Source organism: Schistocerca nitens, chromosome 8 (genome assembly GCF_023898315.1).
Source record: "Schistocerca nitens isolate TAMUIC-IGC-003100 chromosome 8, iqSchNite1.1, whole genome shotgun sequence".
NCBI lineage: Eukaryota > Metazoa > Arthropoda > Insecta > Orthoptera > Acrididae > Schistocerca > Schistocerca nitens.
Window position 1 is genome coordinate 481,004,699 of NC_064621.1, and position 19,381 is coordinate 481,024,079.

A 19,381-nucleotide genomic window follows, 5' to 3' on the forward strand; every position below is an offset into this window, starting at 1 on the left:
GAATTTCACAGTCAGTTCCTGGCAGAATACCTATCATAAAATCATAAGAATTTCTGGTCGTACATGAAGCCAATGAACATGTCCAAACCTTCAATTCAATTTATTGTGGATGTGTGTGGTCTTGAAACTTCAGACAGCAAGTAGGCTTTTAAGTTTACTTCTTTCCTAACTTGTATTTCTTGAGAATCTCGTGGGTAGTGAATAGTCCCAAGTGACCAGAAAAGAGTTCAGTTTGCTCCCGTTTACAAAAAGGTTAAATAATCAGGTGTACAGAATTACAGACCAACATGGTGGACTTCAGTTTGTTACAGATTGCTTTTGTCGAGTCTGCATAAGATGATCCCCAACAGATGGCAGTGCTGTTGGCAGCTTTTAACTCCAAAGCTCAAAAAGCTTCAAGCGAGAACAATAGCCATCTATAGAACTATGGCAACACTGAGGTGTTGCCTTACAGATGTTTACAAAAATCGTGTTGTGTGATTGAATGAGGCAAGCACATGAAGCAGCTGTGCCCAGTCCATTATTCATACAAGATGTTTTGCAAACAGTAAATGAACAGTTAGATTCAGTTTACTTAGAGATTTCTGAAAGGAGCTGACGACTAATCAAGATGTGATAATATGGATTAGTTTCATGAATATGCGATGGGCTCAATGAATAACTGAAGCCAGGAGGTTATACTGGACAGTGAATTCTCCATAGAAATGAAAGTTTACCCAAAAGGAGTAATATCACCTCTAATGTTTGTAGTGGACATAAATGATGTATCAAATAGGATCAGCACCACTATAAGATCGGTGTACAAGAAAGTATCGTCGTTGGACAATCGTATGGAATTGCAGAAAGATTTTGACAAAATTTATACTTGAGGTAATGAATGGTAGCTCTTATTAAATATAGATAAATTTAAGATAACGCATACAAGAGAGAGAAAACCCTTTGGAAACTAATGACCATGAGGTGGTGTCGCACGAACTGTTGCACTGCTCGTACAGAAATAGCGTAAATATGAGCATCACCACTTGTCATTATTCCTGTGTATAAATGTATTATCCTTAGTGTATAGTAAAGCACATTAAACTGTGTGGAAAAAGTTGCTGTGATCACATCCATGCCATTTCCAGTCAGTCTTGTTAAAAATGATAGTCTAATTTGAATGTATGCCACTTTTCGCTGTGTAGTCCCCGGAAGGTATGGGCAAGGTTTTCGATATATTTAAATCTAATTTTTAACCCATTTTTCAAATTGCTCAGACAGTGCAGGATTAAATGCTGCATGTTTTAAGCAGTGTGAATGTTTTGCACAAAATTACAGCACAATTTTGAGTGGTCTAGTTGATTTAGATGTCACCACATTTTCATGAGATTTGATATACTCCCGACATCATCAGAAGCTGCCGCATATTATTTTCAGCTAGATGTGGCGTAGCCATTGAGATTATCTTATCCATAAGTCTACTATAAAGATATAAGAAATCACACTTTAAAGTGGCAATTTTCTTTTCTGTTCCCTCTCCCTTACATCATGTTGTTGTTGTTGTGGTCTTCAGTCCTGAGACTGGTTTGATGCAGCTCTCCATGCTACTCTATCCTGTGCAAGCTTCTTCATCTCCCAGTACCTACTGCAACCTACATCCTTCTGAATCTGCTTAGTGTATTGATCTCTTGGTCTCCCTCTACGATTTTTACCCTCCACGCTGCCCTCCAATGCTAAATTTGTGATCCCTTGATGCCTCAAAACATGTCCTACCAACCGATCCCTTCTTCTAGTCAAGTTGTGCCACGAACTTCTCTTCTCCCCAATCCTATTCAATACCTCCTCATTAGTTACGTGATCTACCCACCTTATCTGCAGCATTCTTCTGTAGCACCACATTTCAAAAGCTTCTATTCTCTTCTTGTCTAAACTGGTTATTGTCCATGTTTCACTTCCATACATGGCTACACTCCATACAAATACTTTCAGAAACGACTTCCTGACACTTAAATCTATACTCGATGTTAACAAATTTCTCTTCTTCAGAAACGCTTTCCTTCCCATTGCCAGTCTACATTTTATATCCTCTCTACTTCGACAATCATCAGTTATTTTGCTCCCTAAATAGCAAAACTCCTTTACTACTTTAAGTGTCTCATTTCCAAATCTAATCCCCTCAGCATCACTCGATTTAATTTGACTACATTCCATTATCCTCGTTTTGCTTTTGTTGATGTTCATCTTATATCCTCGTTTCAAGACACTGTCCATTCCGTTCAACTGCTCTTCCACGTCCTTTGCTGTCTCTGACAGAACTACAATGTCATCAGCGAACCTCAAAGTTTTTACTTCTTCTCCATGAATTTTAATACCTACTCTGAATTTTTCTTTTGTTTCCTTTACTGCTTGCTCAATATACAGATTGAATAACATTGGGGAGAGGCTACAACCCTGTCTCACTCCTTTCCCAACCACTGCTTCCCTTTCATGCCCCTCGACTCTTATAACTGCCATCTGGTTTCTGTACAAATTGTAAATAGCCTTTCGCTCCCCGTATTTTACCCCTGCCACCTTCAAACTTGAAAGAGAGTATTCCAGTTAACGTTGTCAAAAGCTTTCTCTAAGTCTACAAATGCTAGAAACGTAGGTTTGTCTTTTCTTAATCTTTCTTCTAAGATAAGTCGTAAGGTTAATATTGCCTCACGTGTTCCAACATTTCTACGGAATCCAAACTGATCTTCCCCGAGGTCCGCTTCTACCAGTTTTTCCATTCGTCTGTAAAGAATTCGCGTTAGTATTTTGCAGCTGTGACTTATTAAACTGATAGTTCGGTAATTTTCACATCTGTCAACACCTGCTTTCTTTGGGATTGGAATTATTATATTCTTCTTGAAGTCTGAGGGTATTTCACTTGTCTCATACATCTTGCTCACCAGATGGTAGAGTTTTGTCATGACTGGCTCTCCCAAGGCCATCAGTAGTTCTAATGCAATGTTGTCTACTCCCGGGGCCTTGTTTCGACTCAGGTCTTTCAGTGCTCTGTCAAACTCTTCACGCAGTATCTTATCTCCCATTTCATCTTCATCTACATCCTCTTCCATTTCCATAATATTGTGCTCAAGTACATCACCCTTGTATAAACCCTCTATATACTCCTTCCACCTTTCTGCCTTCCATTCTTTGCTTAGAACTGGGTTGCCATCTGAGCTCTTGATATTCATACAAGTGGTTCTCTTATCTCCAAAGGTCTCTTTAATTTTCCTGTAGGCAGTATCTATCTTACCCCTAGTGAGACAAGCCTATACATCCTTACATTTGTCCTCTAGCCATCCCTGCTGAACCATTTTGCACTTCCTGTTGATCTCATTTTTGAGACGTTTGTATTCCTTTTTGCCTGCTTCATTTACTGCATTTTTATATCTTCTCCTTTCATCAATTAAATTCAATATTTCTTTTGTTACCCAAGGATTTCTATTAGCCCTCGCCTTTTTACCTATTTGATCCTCTGCTGCCTTCACTACTTCATCCCTCGGAGCTACCCACTCTTCTTCTACTGTATTTCTTTCCCCCATTCCTGTCAATTGTTCCCTTATGCTCTCCCTGAAACTCTGTACAACCTCTGGTTCTTTCAGTTTATCGAGGCCCCATCTCCTTAAATTCCCACCTTTTTGCAGTTTCTTCAGTTTCAATCTGCAGTTCATAACCAATATATTGTGGTCAGAATCCACATCTGCCCCTGGAAATGTCTTACAATTTAAAACCTGGTTCCTAAATCTCTGTCTTACCATTATATAATCTATCTGATACCTTTTAGTATCTCCAGGATTCTTCCAGGTATACAACCTTCTTTTATGATTCTTGAACCAAGTGTTAGCTATGATTAAGTTATGCTCTGTGCAAAATTCTACAAGGCGGCTTCCTCTTTCATTTCTTCCCCCCAATCCATATTCACCTACTATGTTTCCTTCTCTCCCTTTTCCTACTGACGAATTCCAGTCACCCATGACTATTAAATTTTCATCTCCCTTCACTACCTGAATAATTTCTTTTATCTCATCATACATTTCATCAATTTCTTTGTCATCTGCAGAGCTAGTTGGCATATAAACTTGCACTACTGTAGTAGGCATGGGCTTTGTGTCTATCTTGGCCACAATAATGCGTTCACTATGCTGTTTGTAGTAGCTAACCCGCACTCCTATTTTTTTATTCATTATTAAACCCACTCCTGCATTATCCCTATTTGATTTTGTATTTATAACCCTGTAATCACCTGACCAAAAGTCTTGTTCCTCCTGCCACCGAACTTCACTAATTCCCACTATATCTAACTTTAACCTATCTATTTCCCTTTTTAAATTTTCTAACCTACCTGCCCGATTAAGGGATCTGACATTCCACGCTCCGATCTGTAGAACGCCAGTTTTCTTTCCCCTGATAACGACGTCCTCTTGAGTAGTCCCCTCCCGGAAATCTGAATGGGGGACTATTATACCTCCGGAATATTTTACCCAAGAGGACGCCATCATCATTTAATCATACAGTAAAGCTGCATGTCCTCGGGAAAAATTACGGCTGTAGTTTGCCCTTGCTTTCAGCCGTTCGCAGTACCAGCACAGCAAGGCCGTTTTGGTTAATGTTACAAGGCCAGATCAGTCAATCATCCAGACTGTTGCCCCTGCAACTACTGAAAAGGCTGCTGCCCCTCTTCAGGAACCACATGTTTGTCTGGCCTCTCAACAGATACCCTTCCGTTGTGGTTGCACCTACGGTACGGCCATCTGTATCGCCGAGGCACGCAAGCCTCCCCACCAACGGCAAGGTCCATGGTTCATGGGGGGGCCTTACATCATAATGTGCCTCAATTAGTTTGATAATTTGTGGCTTTCTTTATTTTTTAGCTGATTTACACAATTTTAATTTTGAATAGTTTTTCTAATCATCATTTTCCATATTGCTGCTTTCCACAGTTCAATTTGGTTATCCCTAGTTCTCTCATTAATAAATTACAGGTTATTTAGCACCTCGTGTTATCATTGTGTTAACTGACCAACTTCTGCTATGCATGTCTCCGCTGTCTTTGCCATTTCATGTAATGGGTTTTAAGTAGTAATCTGTGTGTGCTGTGAACTGTGGCAAGACTAATACTAGCTTTTTCTAGCAAATATGAAGAAAGTTTTTTAGCAAGGAGATTCTTTAAGGACTATGTTTCAGTTGTCCATTGCATCGGCACTAAAGAGAGATGGTAGGATTAAACCAGGAAGAAATCATTTATGAAATAAGACAGCTTTGAAAATCAAGCAAGTGAGAGGTCACTCAACCCAAGGGAAATACTGATGTAAATTGGAAAAGTAGATCAGAAGAAAATGTGCAGAAACAGAGAAAAACAAAGGAAACAGCAAGAAGTGAGAAATAGTACTGCAGACAGAAAATGTTATGCATGAGATGTAAAATGCAGAACAAACACAAAAAAAGGAAAGTGGTTATGTGAGCAAAAGAGTTGCAGAAATGAAAGGAAATAGGAGATATAGAGTGGTAAAAGTTGTCAGCTCAAATTGAGATTTGAAAGCCAGTGGGAACCTGTTACAAAATCTGCTTTCCTTGTGTTATCGCTATGTAAAAGCTCCTCCTCCTGGATGTCTTTCCGATATACTTTACCGGTGTTAATGAAGTTCCCACTTGTTTATTTCGGGTTTCAACCAACTCTTAGTTCATGGTTAAGATGTGTAGGTGACTGATTACTAGTATACTCTGGAATTGACAACTAATATTTTGAGATTCTCTTTATAATATTATACATATAACACAAACAGGCATTCCACAAACACAGGTGTCAATGCTGGTACACTTTTCATATGGCACTGACATCTACGTTCAAGTAATTGTACATGTCACTTCATCCTTGGTGGCAATAATGGCCATGGCTTGTGATGAGCTCCATTGTTCTCAATTTGTGACTGATATCATATGAGTATCCTTTTGTTATGTTGTGTATCTCTTATTTGGTTACACCTTTCAAAGAATCCCAAAGGTTATATTTTAATAGTGACAACAGAGTAGCAGTTATGTGTTTAGCACTGTTGTGAGGGCTGTCACACTAGGTATGTCAAACTTTAGCAGCACAACCAGTTTATCAGATTAAAGATCATCTTCAGACTTGCACATAGTGTTGACATTATTCGGCTTTTGAGATATTACCTTCTGTGTACCTGAAGGTGCTCTGTAATTTAACTGAAGCTCGTTATAATAATATAGATTATTTGGTAATGTAAGAAGTGTGACACCATAATTTTTGACATCAATTGTTTGCTTGATTTGTGAATGTTTGTCATATTAGAGAAACATATGTAATCAGCTATTTTAACTTTACAGGTGTAGAGCCCCATGTTGATGCCGAAACAAAAGATGTGGATTTGAGGCCGTTAACACGTGGATCTCCCTCAAAGAAGAGGCAGTCTGCTGAACGTTCTGAACAGCCACCTCTTAAGAGGTCGAAGGCTGAAATGATTGATGTGTAAGTACTTAATGACATGAGACAATAACTGCTTAAGTAAGATATAACAACACAAGATGTGACTCTGGAAAAAAATTGAGAGCGCTTTGATTTCCATAATACAAAACTTATTTATTCACTGTTAAAAATAAACTGTTGCTCAAAATGATGCAACACTCTCTTATGAACAAGCATGACAAGTTGAGAAACATTATTTGTTGCTTTGTAAATGGAAAGTTTTTTGCTTATACTCTTTGAAGTTAGAAGTCTTCTTGTTACATTTTATCTTCAAATTAATGTGCTGGATGGTATGACTTACTGATATTTCTGAGTTTGGTGTTAAATATCAAGAACTTTCTGTGCATTACATTTATACGCTAATACAGGACAAAGATTTAAGTGAATTACAATAAAAAAGAGCAGAATTAGTATTTTCTTGACAATCTGCAATTTGTTAAAAATGTTTAACAACAAAAGGTTGTGCAATTTAAGAATGAATCTCTGTTAATGGTTGCTACCCTTGTCCAAACTAGATTTATACTAAGAAAAATCTCTCTCATTTCTTTTTGGAAGAGTATAACATTTATTATGGGAGTTCATAGTGTCACAAGGCTCGTCTCATTGAAAGAGAACGTACAGATTAGCAAATAGAAACCTGTAACCAGCAGCTGGGAGAAGCTGTACTTCAAATATCATTAAACTGAAAGGAAAATTATGAAAAATACTGTGAAAACTACAGTAAAACCCCGAATTTTAAGGAAATCCTTCTTTTAACTAATATTTATGTCTGCCCCAGCAACGTTCCCATAAAAATAATGTTATTTCTCCTGGCTTTTAAAGAGCTCCACTTTAAGAAAAAGTCCACTCTGAAGGAATGAACATGAAACATTTTGCAAATTGAACGTTCGAGTGAGTTTCTTATTCCTTTCCATGACATATAGGTCATATTTAATGTAGTGTGATGCAGTAAATGGTGATACGTTCAGCAGCTCGACTTCCCTTGTAGTGATACTGGCAGATGAGTTGAAAAAAATTTGAAATACACTGAAACCCCACTTTTACACTTTCCAAGGGACTTCAAAAAAATGGTGTAAAATGTGGGAAATAACAAAAAAAAAGTTACGTATAGGTTACCCCCTAGCATTTTCGCACCTTTCGTACGATATAGGTACATAACAGGTATCAAAAGACTTGTAGGGACTTTTTTACTATCTAATAATGGTTTATTATCTAATAGAAACTGGATTTGATAACTTTCTGGGAAGTAGAAACGTTTGACTTAATTTCAAACATCATAATCGATGTTTTTCGAAAGCCTACAGCTGTCTCATTCATTATTTAAATAATGAAATACTGCACTAGTTACATAGTTTTTCATTCTTAATGACGCGTTTCGAGAATTTCAAGTGCAAATACATAGACATAGTTTGTGTGGTGTTTAAATATGTGTTATTCTCCTCTCATGCACTGTAGTCATCTTTTTGTTGTTATCAGGTAGTGTGACTCCTCAGTTATGTGGAGTGGAGAACCACACACAAGCAACCTATCACTCACATTGTTTGTGTAACATCACAAAAAAATAATACGAAAATACTGCACATGACAGCTAGAATAAATTCTCAAAACATGCTTTGGTCAGCATGAAAAAAATTCGTAACCGGTGTTTTGTTCAAACTAAAAATATTTGAGCAATGCAAAGTGAATGTCAGTGTCAATTAGAGGCCAAACGCCGAAACGTGCTAAATATGGTTCGACAAAGGTGTCACAATGATCACATCAATCATGAAACTGCATTTGTGCGGTAGATAGTTTGGAAATGGTTGTGAATGAATGGTTATGGTATCCTTATTCTAAGGAACCTAGTCATTCCCATCAGCCATCATGCCAAGCAGTGCTTGGCGTCGGCAGGAGATACGTCATGAATTGTATCAATTTTTATACTTGTTTACCTGTTCAAATCCGCTGAGTAGAGTGCCCTGGTGTCAAGAAACTTAACCATGTAATGTTTGTAAACACTACTGGGCAGCAAACATCATGCCAGCGTAATTTTTTTTTTTCTCAACAAATATTTTTTTGTAATGAATAAATCACGGGAAAATTAGAAATATGTTGACGCAAAATCAGGTGTAATTGTGAAATAGGAAATTTGACAGGAACCATAAAAAATGTCGTAAATGGCGGGAAAACGTTAATTCTGGCAACGTAAAAGTGGGGTTATCTTGCAATTTCCATGCGACTTAGGTCACGTAGTATGACGTCACAGTCATTGAGTCTACGATGCACAAGAAGTGTAGTTTTTGTTTTCTGAAGTGTTTATCAGTTTTGCTGTTGTGGAGTTATTGCCTGCAAATGTGGGAAACTTACCTTACTGTTCAGCAAAAGCTGACGATTGTCTGCGATGTCGGTGACAGTTGTGACCTAAATCTTTTCAACATTTTGAAGAAATAAGATTTACTATCATCTATACGTGTGGCACATTAGGAAAGAAGGCAGCATTCTTAAGAGCCAAAGCTAGCGATTCCTGTGGATCCAAAAAGAAAGAACATTTGTATGACTACATCAGTGATGTGGAAATTTATTCTTTTAAAGTAGTGGGGTTGCTAGTCCCCCTCTCAGATATGGGTGGCATCGGAGAAATGAAATACCCGGGGTGAACCAAAACTAGCAATGTGGTGGTGTCTGTACTCTAGTGGAGCGGCCTACCAAAGGCTTCTGTACCCCATGTCAGGGGTGGCCTGGAAATTATATAGCCAATCTGTTTTGAAGCAAGCATGGCGATTATGCTTCTCACCTTCGAGTTATGTTGTGTGACATTAATGTTAAATTTTCCGGGGTAATAGCCCCACAGTCGGATCTCCGGGTGGGAGCAACTTTGAGGTCCCAGACACCAAGAGGTGCTTAGAAGAAGATACAGACTCTTCAAGTCTGTACATATAGCTGTCGCTCTCTAAAAGGCAACGACAGACTAGAAGAGATCAGAAAGAACTTAAAACAATCAACTGGGGTATTGTTGGTTTAAGCGAAGTACGCCGAAAAGGGGAAGACTGTCTCCGTTTGCATTCTGGCAACTTGTTTTACTTTTGTGGCGACCCAGAAGGAAAACTCAATGGAGTTGGGTTCTTGATCAACAAGAATATTGCTGATAGAGTATCTGTCTTAGAAGGAACTTCCAGCAGGACAGCTCGAATGGTCCTGAAGGTGTCGAATAGGTATAAAATACAGATTGCCCAGGTGTACGCTGCCACCTCAAAACACCCTGACAAAGAAATTGAATCCTTTTATGAAAGTCTGGATAGCACCTGTAAAAAAAGGTAGTGATTGTCACTTCCAGATGGTCATTGGCGATTTCAATGCAAAAGTTGGCACCAAGAAACAAGGCGACACAGTGGTGGGCAACTATGGGATTGACGACCGAAACGATAGAGGTGAGAGATTAGTTCAGTTCGCTGAGTACACCAATATGTCCACCATGAATACGTTCTTTAAGAAGCACCCTGACCGAAAATGGACTTGGAGGAGCCAAAATTTCAGTGAAAAAAATGAGATAGACTTCATTCTGTCAAACTTTTTGCAGATTGTAAAAGACGTGTGCTAAATCAGTTCAACACTGGCAGTGATCACAGTCTTGTGAGAGTTAGGGTCGAACTCAATGTAAGAAATGAAAAGAATAAACTTATGAAAGGGAAGAAAAGGGTAATCAACCTCAAAAACCTGGAAGAACATTCCTCGAAATTCCAAGAAGTCCTCCAAAGCAAGTTCCACATAACTAAAGATGGTGATTTGGCAGAAATGATTGTTTCAAGTGCACAAGAAGTCGGTGGCCTATGCCAAAAAAATAAACAACCAAAGAAATTCAGTGCCAAAACTGAAACCCTTTTACAACAGAGGAGAGAAATGAAAATCCAAACAGATCGTGACATGGTAGCGTATTCCGAAATATGTAAGGCAGTGCGAAGAGAAATGAAAACTGACATACAGAAATTCACTGAAGACACCTTACGAGCAAGCTTGGAGAATAAGACAAGTTTAAAGTCAGCCAAACGCAAACTCACAATCGGTAAAAGCAGATTATCGCACTCGATGGAAATGACAGTCGAATCACTGAAAAGGAGGAGGTTTTGAAGTTCAGCAGAGACTTTTATAGCAATTTGTATAGCAATCCAAGGGAAAATTTGAGTGTATCTAAATTAAAAGATGTACCTAGTGTTCCAGATATACTCCCATCAGAAGTCAAGTGTGCTCTAGATAGCACGAAGAAGGGAATAGTGCTGGGTGATGATGAGCTCAGTGTTGACATCCTCAGACTGGCAGGAGAGGTAACAATAAATCACTTGGCAAAAGTATTTACTTCCTGCCTGCACTATGTTTCAATCCCACCATCGTGGAACGAGGCTAATATTATTTTGATACACAAGAAAGGAAGTATTCACAATATTAAAAACTACCGTCATGTCAGCTTGCTCTCAATTTTGTACAACATTTTCACAAAGATCTTGTTAGACCGAATTAGTTCCACCCTAGACTCAGCCCAACCTATAGAACAAGCAGGATTCCGAAGCAATTTTAGCACTACTGACCACATTCTGACCGTTAGTGAAGTGATAAGCAGAGCGAATGAATACTAACTGCCTCTCTGCATTGCCTTTGTTGACTGTGAAAAGGCATTTGACTCCGTTAGCCATGTAGCTGTTCTCCAAGCTTTGAGTGAGCTAGGAGTGGGAGCAGCATACATTGAAGTGCTCAGGAAAATCTACGAGAATTCTTCAGCTTATGTTAACATCAGCGAATCAACTCAAGAATTCTGCATCATGAGGGGTGTCAAGCAAGGCGATCCCATCTCCCCAAAACTGTTCTCTGCTGTTCTGGACATGGCTATGTCAAAGCTGAAGTGGGAAGGTAAGGACATTACAATTAATGGAAGAAGGCTTACCAACATGAGATTTGCTGATGATATTGCCTTACTGGCCAAAGACTTCGCAGAGCTCCAAAACTTAGTTACAGATCTTGCATCGGAATGTCAGCTGGTTGGCTTGAACATGAACCTTTCCAAAACAAAAGTAATGTCCAACAAATGGGTCCCAGCTGGAGATGTGAAAGTCAAGGACAGTCTATTAGAAGAGGTCAGTGAATATGTCTACCTTGGCCAGATTATAAATATGAAGGGAGGCATAAGGCCAGAAATCTATCGACGCATCAAGCTTGGCTGGCAAGCATTTGGGAAGAATTCAGCAGTATTCAGATCAAAAATGCCAGTAAATCTGAAGAAAGCAGTATTCGATCAATGCATTCTTCCTGTGGTGACATATGGCTGCGAGACATGGACACTGAACTCATTTACGAAAGAGAAACTTAGGACAGCACAGAGAGCCATGGAGAGATCAATGCTGGGACTATACAAGAAAGGATAGGAAAAGGGCAGACGACATCTGGTCTGTGACAAAGGTTAATGACATCTTAGAGACAGTAGGTTCCTTGAAATGGCAGTGGGCTGGCCACGTTGCAAGAAGAAAAGACAACAGATGGACGAAGCTAGTACTGGAGTGGAGTCCAAGAGAGCACCGGAGGCCTAGAGGAAGTCCACCAGACAGATGGGACAAAGACATCAAGAAGATCGCTGGTAACACCTGGCAGAGAACTGCCCAAGACCGTCCCACTTGGAGAAGACTGCTGAAAGCCTACCTGAATCCACGACTCGAAGAGGCCACATCATTTAATGATTAAATTGGATGATAATGATGATGATGATGATGATGATGAAAGTAGTTTCAAGGACTTAAGTCGAAGCATTCCTGTAAGCGGAAACATACTGCAAGAGAAGGCATGTGAAAAAGACCAGCATTGAAAATTTCAGTGCTCGAATGGCTGGTTGAATTGTTAAAAAAACAATTCAAAGACCATTACATTGCCATCATTGATATAAGCTTATGAGCCCAGATACTTGTTCAGAGCTGAAACTGGTGTCTTTCATAATTTACTTCCTGCAAAGTCGTATTCTGTTAAGAGAGAAAAGTGCCATAGAAGTGAAAAAGTAATGAAAGAATGATGATATTATATGTAAATAGTGATGGAAGTAAAAATTTGCCTCCACTGTCAATTCCTAGTTGTTTCCAAAACACGGAAATGCTTCTTTGTGTTGAGGATTACAACAGCATTCCCTGGAGACGTCGGAAATCTTTACCAACATTTAGATGCCAAGATGGGCAGTGGGAAGGAAAATTGTTCTTATTACGACGTTTGCATACATCCTAAGAGAACATACACTCTGAAGAATGTAAATGTTATGTTGTTTCCTGTGAACTGTGCGTATCATTTGCAGCCTCTGGATCTGGACACAATAAATTACACTGTGTTAAAGAGGAAGGTAGTGATGAGACTCAGCATTGTACAGCCTTTGCACATGTTTGTTGCTGTCTGGAATTCTGTAACACCACAGACTGTATTAAATTGTTAAATCAGTTGCTGTTGAAGATGACGTGGCTCCAGAAGAAGAATGGAATAGTGGAACTGATATTTCTGAAAATGCAACATTCCAGGATATTGGTGTGATGCACTGGACTCGCATTCGGGAGGATGACGGTTCTATCCCGCGTCCGGCCATCGTGATTTCCCTAAATCGCTCTAGGCAAATGCCGGGAGGTTCCTTTGAAAGGGCAAGGCCGGCTTCCTTCCCCGTCCTTCCCTAATCCGATGAGACGGATGACCTCGCTGTCTGGTCTCCTCCCCCAAACAATCCAATCCAATCCATTGGTATGATGATTTCCTAGTGTCAAGTTTCGATGTTGCTGTGGAAAGAATTTATATTTTCAGGAACTTATTTTAGTCTTTTAATGTAAGTGGATTAGTTATAACTTTTATAAACCAGCTGGGGCAACAACTTTTGACTATAAACAGTAAAGCGGGTTGACTTTGAATCCGAGGCGACATTGAACAGCAATTTAGCATATTTTTAAAATAAATGCTGCACTCTAGTGTGTAAATATGGAATTAAGGCCAAAGTCCTTAAATATTGCCAATAATGGATACTTTCAGATGATATGACAGTCGATATGAAGTAACATTGTATAACAGAAAATAAAATAATTTTCTGGAAATGTAATTTCCTTCACAACCACAAAAACATTTGCCTATTATTAGAAGCATTTTTGCATTTAGAATTTGAAACGAGTTTTTATGCACAAGTTTAAACACTTGAATGAACATTTACAGAAAGCATAAAATGTTAAATTTATTCTTTGGTGACGTAAAACAATAAAATATAAAGGCTTGTCTTTTAACGGGTGACTTTGAACTGCAACTTTTCTATTCTTTGACACATCAACTCCATTTAAAAAATGTTTTAGTGAAGTTTCCTTCAAAGAAAAGTTTAAAGTAGTGTTGAACATGTTATCACTGATTATGATAGTACACTTCTGAGGAAATGGCATTTCAAGGTGGAATCAGATGAAGTTTTTTTTGTTTGGCCTAATGTTCCCAATGTGTCAGATTTTGAGAAAGATGACATTTGTAGGATTCTACCTGATTCTAAGGTAGATAGAAGGGGAAGGCTTCATTTTGAGTTTAAACTTGATGTCTGTGATATCTGCTAGAGTGGACACACTTTCATGGCAACTTCCTTTCCTGTAGAGTGTTTACAGATGTAATTCTTTAAAATGTGATAACTGTTTTTTTTTCATTTCTTTTATTAAAGTCATACAGAGTGTTTTGAAAAGATCTGTTTTTAAATAATTTTCTTATTTCATAACTAGCTCAGCACCCATTTCCATTATTAGCAAAATTAAGCTGTAATCGTACAAAAGTTTCAGGTGATTAAAGAAAACTCATAAAAATACTCAAATTTTTCTAAATGACTTCCAAAACTATGTATACAAAATATCATGCTGCTTCATATGATAGGGGTGTCATTTAGCAGTGCCTAATAAAAAAAAGAAAAAGATAAAGAAAAAAGAACAACTAGGAGTGGGGGTTAAAAATGTATAATCTGCTTTATCATATCCAGCAACACCTCTTGCAACTTTCCAAAAAGTTTGATAGTATCTTCAGAAGTTTCTGTTTGATTTACAAAATTGAACTTAAAATGTTCAAGATCGTCCCGCTTTATGGAATATGCTGGAAGGACAGATCAAACATGACTTCATGATAAAAAAAAAGAAAGGTGCATTCTGTGGAACATGTAATAATTACATATTTACTGCACTTACATTTGTAGCACAAGATATTGTTAATTTTGTTCTTAAACACCAATTGTATCATCTAAACATGCTTGTATTATGATTATGGGTCACCCCTTCCTTGTGCTCTCCCAAAACCTCTATTTGAAGAAAACCTCTATTTAAGGAAAAAATATTTGGGTACTTGGAGGTTCTTTAAAAATGGGTTTTACTGTAATAGGAAAAATAGAATTATAAAGTAGGAAAGTGATTCCTTTCTCTTGATTCACAATTACTTTGTACATTTCACAGAGTAAAGAAATTTACTGGCATATAACTGTTTGTTGGACTGAGACATGAACTCAGTACCTTTGCCTGTTGCGAGCAGGTGTTCTACCAACTGAGCCACTCAAGCACGACTCGTGACCTGTCCTCACATTTTACTTCTGACAATACCTCATCTCTTACGTTCCAAACGTCAGAGAGAAGCACTCCAGTGACACTTGCAAGACTAGCACTCCTGGAAGAAAGGATATTGCGGAGACGTGGCTTAGTCACAGCGTAGAGGATGTTTCCTGAATGAAATTTTCACTCTGCAGCAGAGTGTGTGCTGATATGAAACTGTTAGTCATACAAGTTTTGCAGGAGAGATCCTGTGGAGTGTAGAAAGTAGGAGATTTGCTGGTAGAAGTAGTAAAGCCTAGAGGACAGGTCGTGTCGTGTTTAAGTGGCTCAGTTGTTAAAGCACTGGACCGTGAAAGGCAAAGTTCCTGAGTTTGAGTTCAAGTCGCAGTCCAGCACACATGCACACTGTGCTGCAGAATGAAAATTTCATTCTGGAAGTTTGCAAGTAGTTCAGTTATTTCCAGTGCCCAAAGGAGACCTTTTATTAACTGCATAAAAAAAGAGTATTAAAGATATTTAGAGAGCATTAAAAGCCTGCATCTAGCATATTGCTAGTTTACGAGACTAACTTCCTCAAAATTTTATATTGTTTGTTGTGGCCATCAAAATATTCAGGAAGATTAACATAAAATATTTTGGAATCCTTTTAAGATACTGCAGTTCTGCTATCACCTATATGCAGTGTAAGGAAATACTAATTAACCCAAAACACAGTCTCTTCTTGTAGCTGTATTGATTATAGAGACATGGTGTGAATTTCAATTTTTCAAATGAACTGTAATGATTTTTGCTGTTACTATTGCAGATCACAAAGACAAATTCAACGTGTTTCTCTTTGTGTGACCTGATAAGTAACTTTGAAGAAATTACAGTATGTAGGAGTAATGTTTTATTTGTCTAGAATATCAGACATATTGCTGTCTTATGTGAAAGTTCGTAACTTAGGTGAAAATGGGAAAAAATGGTTATAGGAGGGCATTGGAACACAAAAGCAGAGTATAGAGGGACAACTTGCAATGAATGTAATGAATGAAATAAATTTTGTAGCAGCCGTTGCTCATAATCCACATTTTAACTCCCGAGAAATTGAGTGGCCTCTGGAATATCAGCCTTAGTGTTGTTCATATTTTGTACCCAGGCAACTTCCATCTTTGTAATATGGCACTTCACCAGCAAATTATCCCAATGATTGCAGATGATGCATGGAAATTGGCTTTTCAGTTCTAATGAGACATCAGGTCAATAGATTCTTTCTTCATTGAATTTTCTTTACCTATGAAGCAGCCTGTACAAATCATGGAAATCTGAATGTAAAAATATGCATGTTATTGGGCCTCGAAACATTAAATGATTGATGGACAGGTTGAACATAGAGGCACTGGTGTGTGAACATTTAATGTGGGATTATTGGAGACTAAGTAATTGATCCTTACTTGATTAGAAAAACCTTGGAGGGTAACAGATATTCACAGTTCGTTACAGAAGTGCTACCAGGTCTGCTAGAAGAAATGCCGTATGAAATATCCTTTGATGTTTTTGGCAGCAGCTTAATGGGTCTGCAGCGCCCTACATGCTTGCAACTAGGAAAGTGCTCACCCAGCTCGTTCCTGGTTTCTGGATTAGACAGGAAGACATTATCATTCAGTCTGCATATGTGCCTTATTTCATACTTGTGAAAATTTTTCTCTGGCAGAGGCTCAAAGATGGAATCAGCACAAGATCTGCTAACCCAAGAGGACTGAAAACGTAACGTTGTTGCAATGTGTTCAACAATATCAGTCTGTCTAGAAATCTTTGCATCAATGGCTGCAGCAGTGTTAGGCAGCAGTCAGTCATTTTGAATGCTTTGAAGTTAATGAATTGATTTTGTAGGTGCAACAAGCTGGAGCATCCAATGAGTTGGATACTAGCAGTTTCACTTGATAACATGCACATGTGCATAAGAGAGCAATAGATGTGATGTTCTATATAGATAAATCCTAAAGGAGACAAGTGACTGCATAGTAGAAGCAGTGAGTTTCTGTGAATCTTTCAATGAGTAAGAGTACAGCCCCCCCACCCCCACACACACACGTGCGCACTCATTTACATTGTGCCACCCTAACACACGAATCTTGAGACTGCAGTTTGGGAAGTAGACTTGAGTAAGGGGTTGATTTGGTTCAGGTGAGTATATGGAAAAAGAGAAAGGGAGTGGAAGGAGTGGTTGCGGTGGGGAAGAGCAGCTGATGCACAGAATAGGAATGCAACACAAAGACACGGAAGCAGATGAGTTCGTGTGGTACACGATGGCACTGATGATGTGGAAGAGTAGATTGGGAGGGGTTGACAGGACGTTAGGTAGAGGGTGTAGGTGCAATCGGTTAGCAGAGATTGGGGTCAGGAGGATTACTGTGGTGAAGAATATGGTGTAAGGATAAATCTCATCTGGTGCTGGGAGGCAGGATCCAGGTAGTGCGAGTTGTGAAGCAACCACTGAACTTAAGCATGTTGTCCTCTCAGCTTGTTCCACTACTGGGTGGTCAGCTCTGCTTTTGGCTGCAGTGTGTTGGTGCCCCACATAAAATGCTCTTCACAAATTGTAGCAGAGCTGGTACATGACTTGGTTGCTATCTCAGGTGACCCTGCTTCTGGTGGGTAGGATAAGCATGTGACAGGACTAAAATAGAACCTGCTGGGTGGGTGAATGTGGCAGGTCTTGCACCGGGACCTTCCACAGGGATTAGGCCCCTGTGGCAAAGGGTTGGGAGTGCAAGTGACATAGGGATGGACCAGTGTGTTCTTTAGGTTAGGTGAGCAGCAAAATACCACTAGGGAGATTGGGAAGGATCATGGATAAGAGATCCCTCATTTATAGCCATTATGGTAGATAGTGGAAGTTCAAGTGAAGGTTGTGGTTCAGTTACGCCTGTCTGTTGTGATGTTGAGTGATGCGGGGGCTCCTCCACAACTGCTTCTTTAAGACAGTGGGGTGATTAGGGGTAAGTGAGGCTATGCTGTGGGAAATCAGTTTGCAGACTAGATTTTAAGGATAGTGCCTTTGAGCTGCCACCACATACTGGGAAAGGGAATTCTCTACACACTTGCCATCCATGGGTGGCCAGGCTAATGGGAGTGACTTTTGTAGTAGAATGGATGACAGCAGTGAAAATGCAGTTACTGTTGATAGTGAGCGGGTTTAATGTTGTTGTTGTTGTGGTCTTCAGTCCTGAGACTGGTTTGATGCAGCTCTCCATGCTACTCTATCCTGTGCAAGCTTCTTCATCTCCCAGTACCTACTGCAACCTACATCCTTCCAAATCTGCTTAGTGTATTCATCTCTTGGTCTCCCCCTACGATTTTTACCCTCCACGATGCCCTCCAGTACTAAATTGGTGATCCCTTGATGCCTCAGAACATGTCCTACCAACCTATCCCTTCTTCTGGTCAAGTTGTGCCACAAACTCCTCTTCTCCCCAATCCTATTCAGTACCTCCTCATTAGTTATGTGATCTACCCATCTAATCTTCAGCATTCTTCTGTAGCACCACATTTCGAAAGCTTCTATTCTCTTCTTGTCCAAACTATTTACCGTCCATGTTTCACTTCCATACATGGCTACACTCCATACAAATACTTTCAGAAATGACTTCCTGACACTTAAATCTATATTCGATGTTAACAAATTTCTCTTCTTCAGAAACGCTTTCCTTGCCATTGCCAGTCTACATTTTATATCCTCTCTACTTCGACCATCATCGGTTATTTTGCTCCCCAAATAGCAAAACTCCTTTACTACTTTAAGTGTCTCATTTCCTAATCTAATACCCTCAACATCACCCGACTTAATTCGACTACATTCCATTATCCTCGTTTTGCTTTTGTTGATGTTCATCTTATATCCTCCTTTCAAGACACTGTCCATTCCGTTCAACTGCTCTTCCACGTCCTTTGCTGTCTCTGACAGAACTACAATGTCATCAGCGAACCTCAAAGTTTTTACTTCTTCTCCATGAATTTTAATACCTACTCCGAATTTTTCTTTTGTTTCCTTTACTGCTTGCTCAATATACAGATTGAACAACATCGGGGAGAGGCTACAACCCTGTCTCACTCCCTTTCCAACCACTGCTTCCCTTTCATGTCCCTCGACTCTTAGACTCTTATAACTGCCATCTGGTTTCTGTACAAATTGTAAATAGCCTTTCGCTCCCCGTATTTTACCCCTGCCACCTTCAGAACTTGAAAGAGAGTATTCCAGTTAACGTTGTCAAAAGCTTTCTCTAAGTCTACAAATGCTAGAAATGTAGGTTTGTCTTTTCTTAATCTTTCTTCTAAGATAAGTCGTAAGGTTAATATTGCCTCACGTGTTCCAACATTT

General features: G+C 39.1%; 1 protein-coding gene across 3 annotated transcripts in view; it reads left to right on the forward strand.

Moving 5' to 3' along the window:
- LOC126199339 (pre-mRNA cleavage complex 2 protein Pcf11-like) overlaps positions 1-19,381 on the forward strand; it is a 153,044-nt gene that overhangs the window by 59,117 nt on the left and 74,546 nt on the right. For all 3 annotated transcript variants that reach the window (XM_049936191.1, XM_049936192.1, XM_049936193.1), the window contains one exon: positions 6,349-6,490. In XM_049936191.1, coding sequence (XP_049792148.1) covers positions 6,349-6,490 — 142 coding nt within the window. The remainder of the gene's footprint in view (positions 1-6,348; positions 6,491-19,381) is intronic.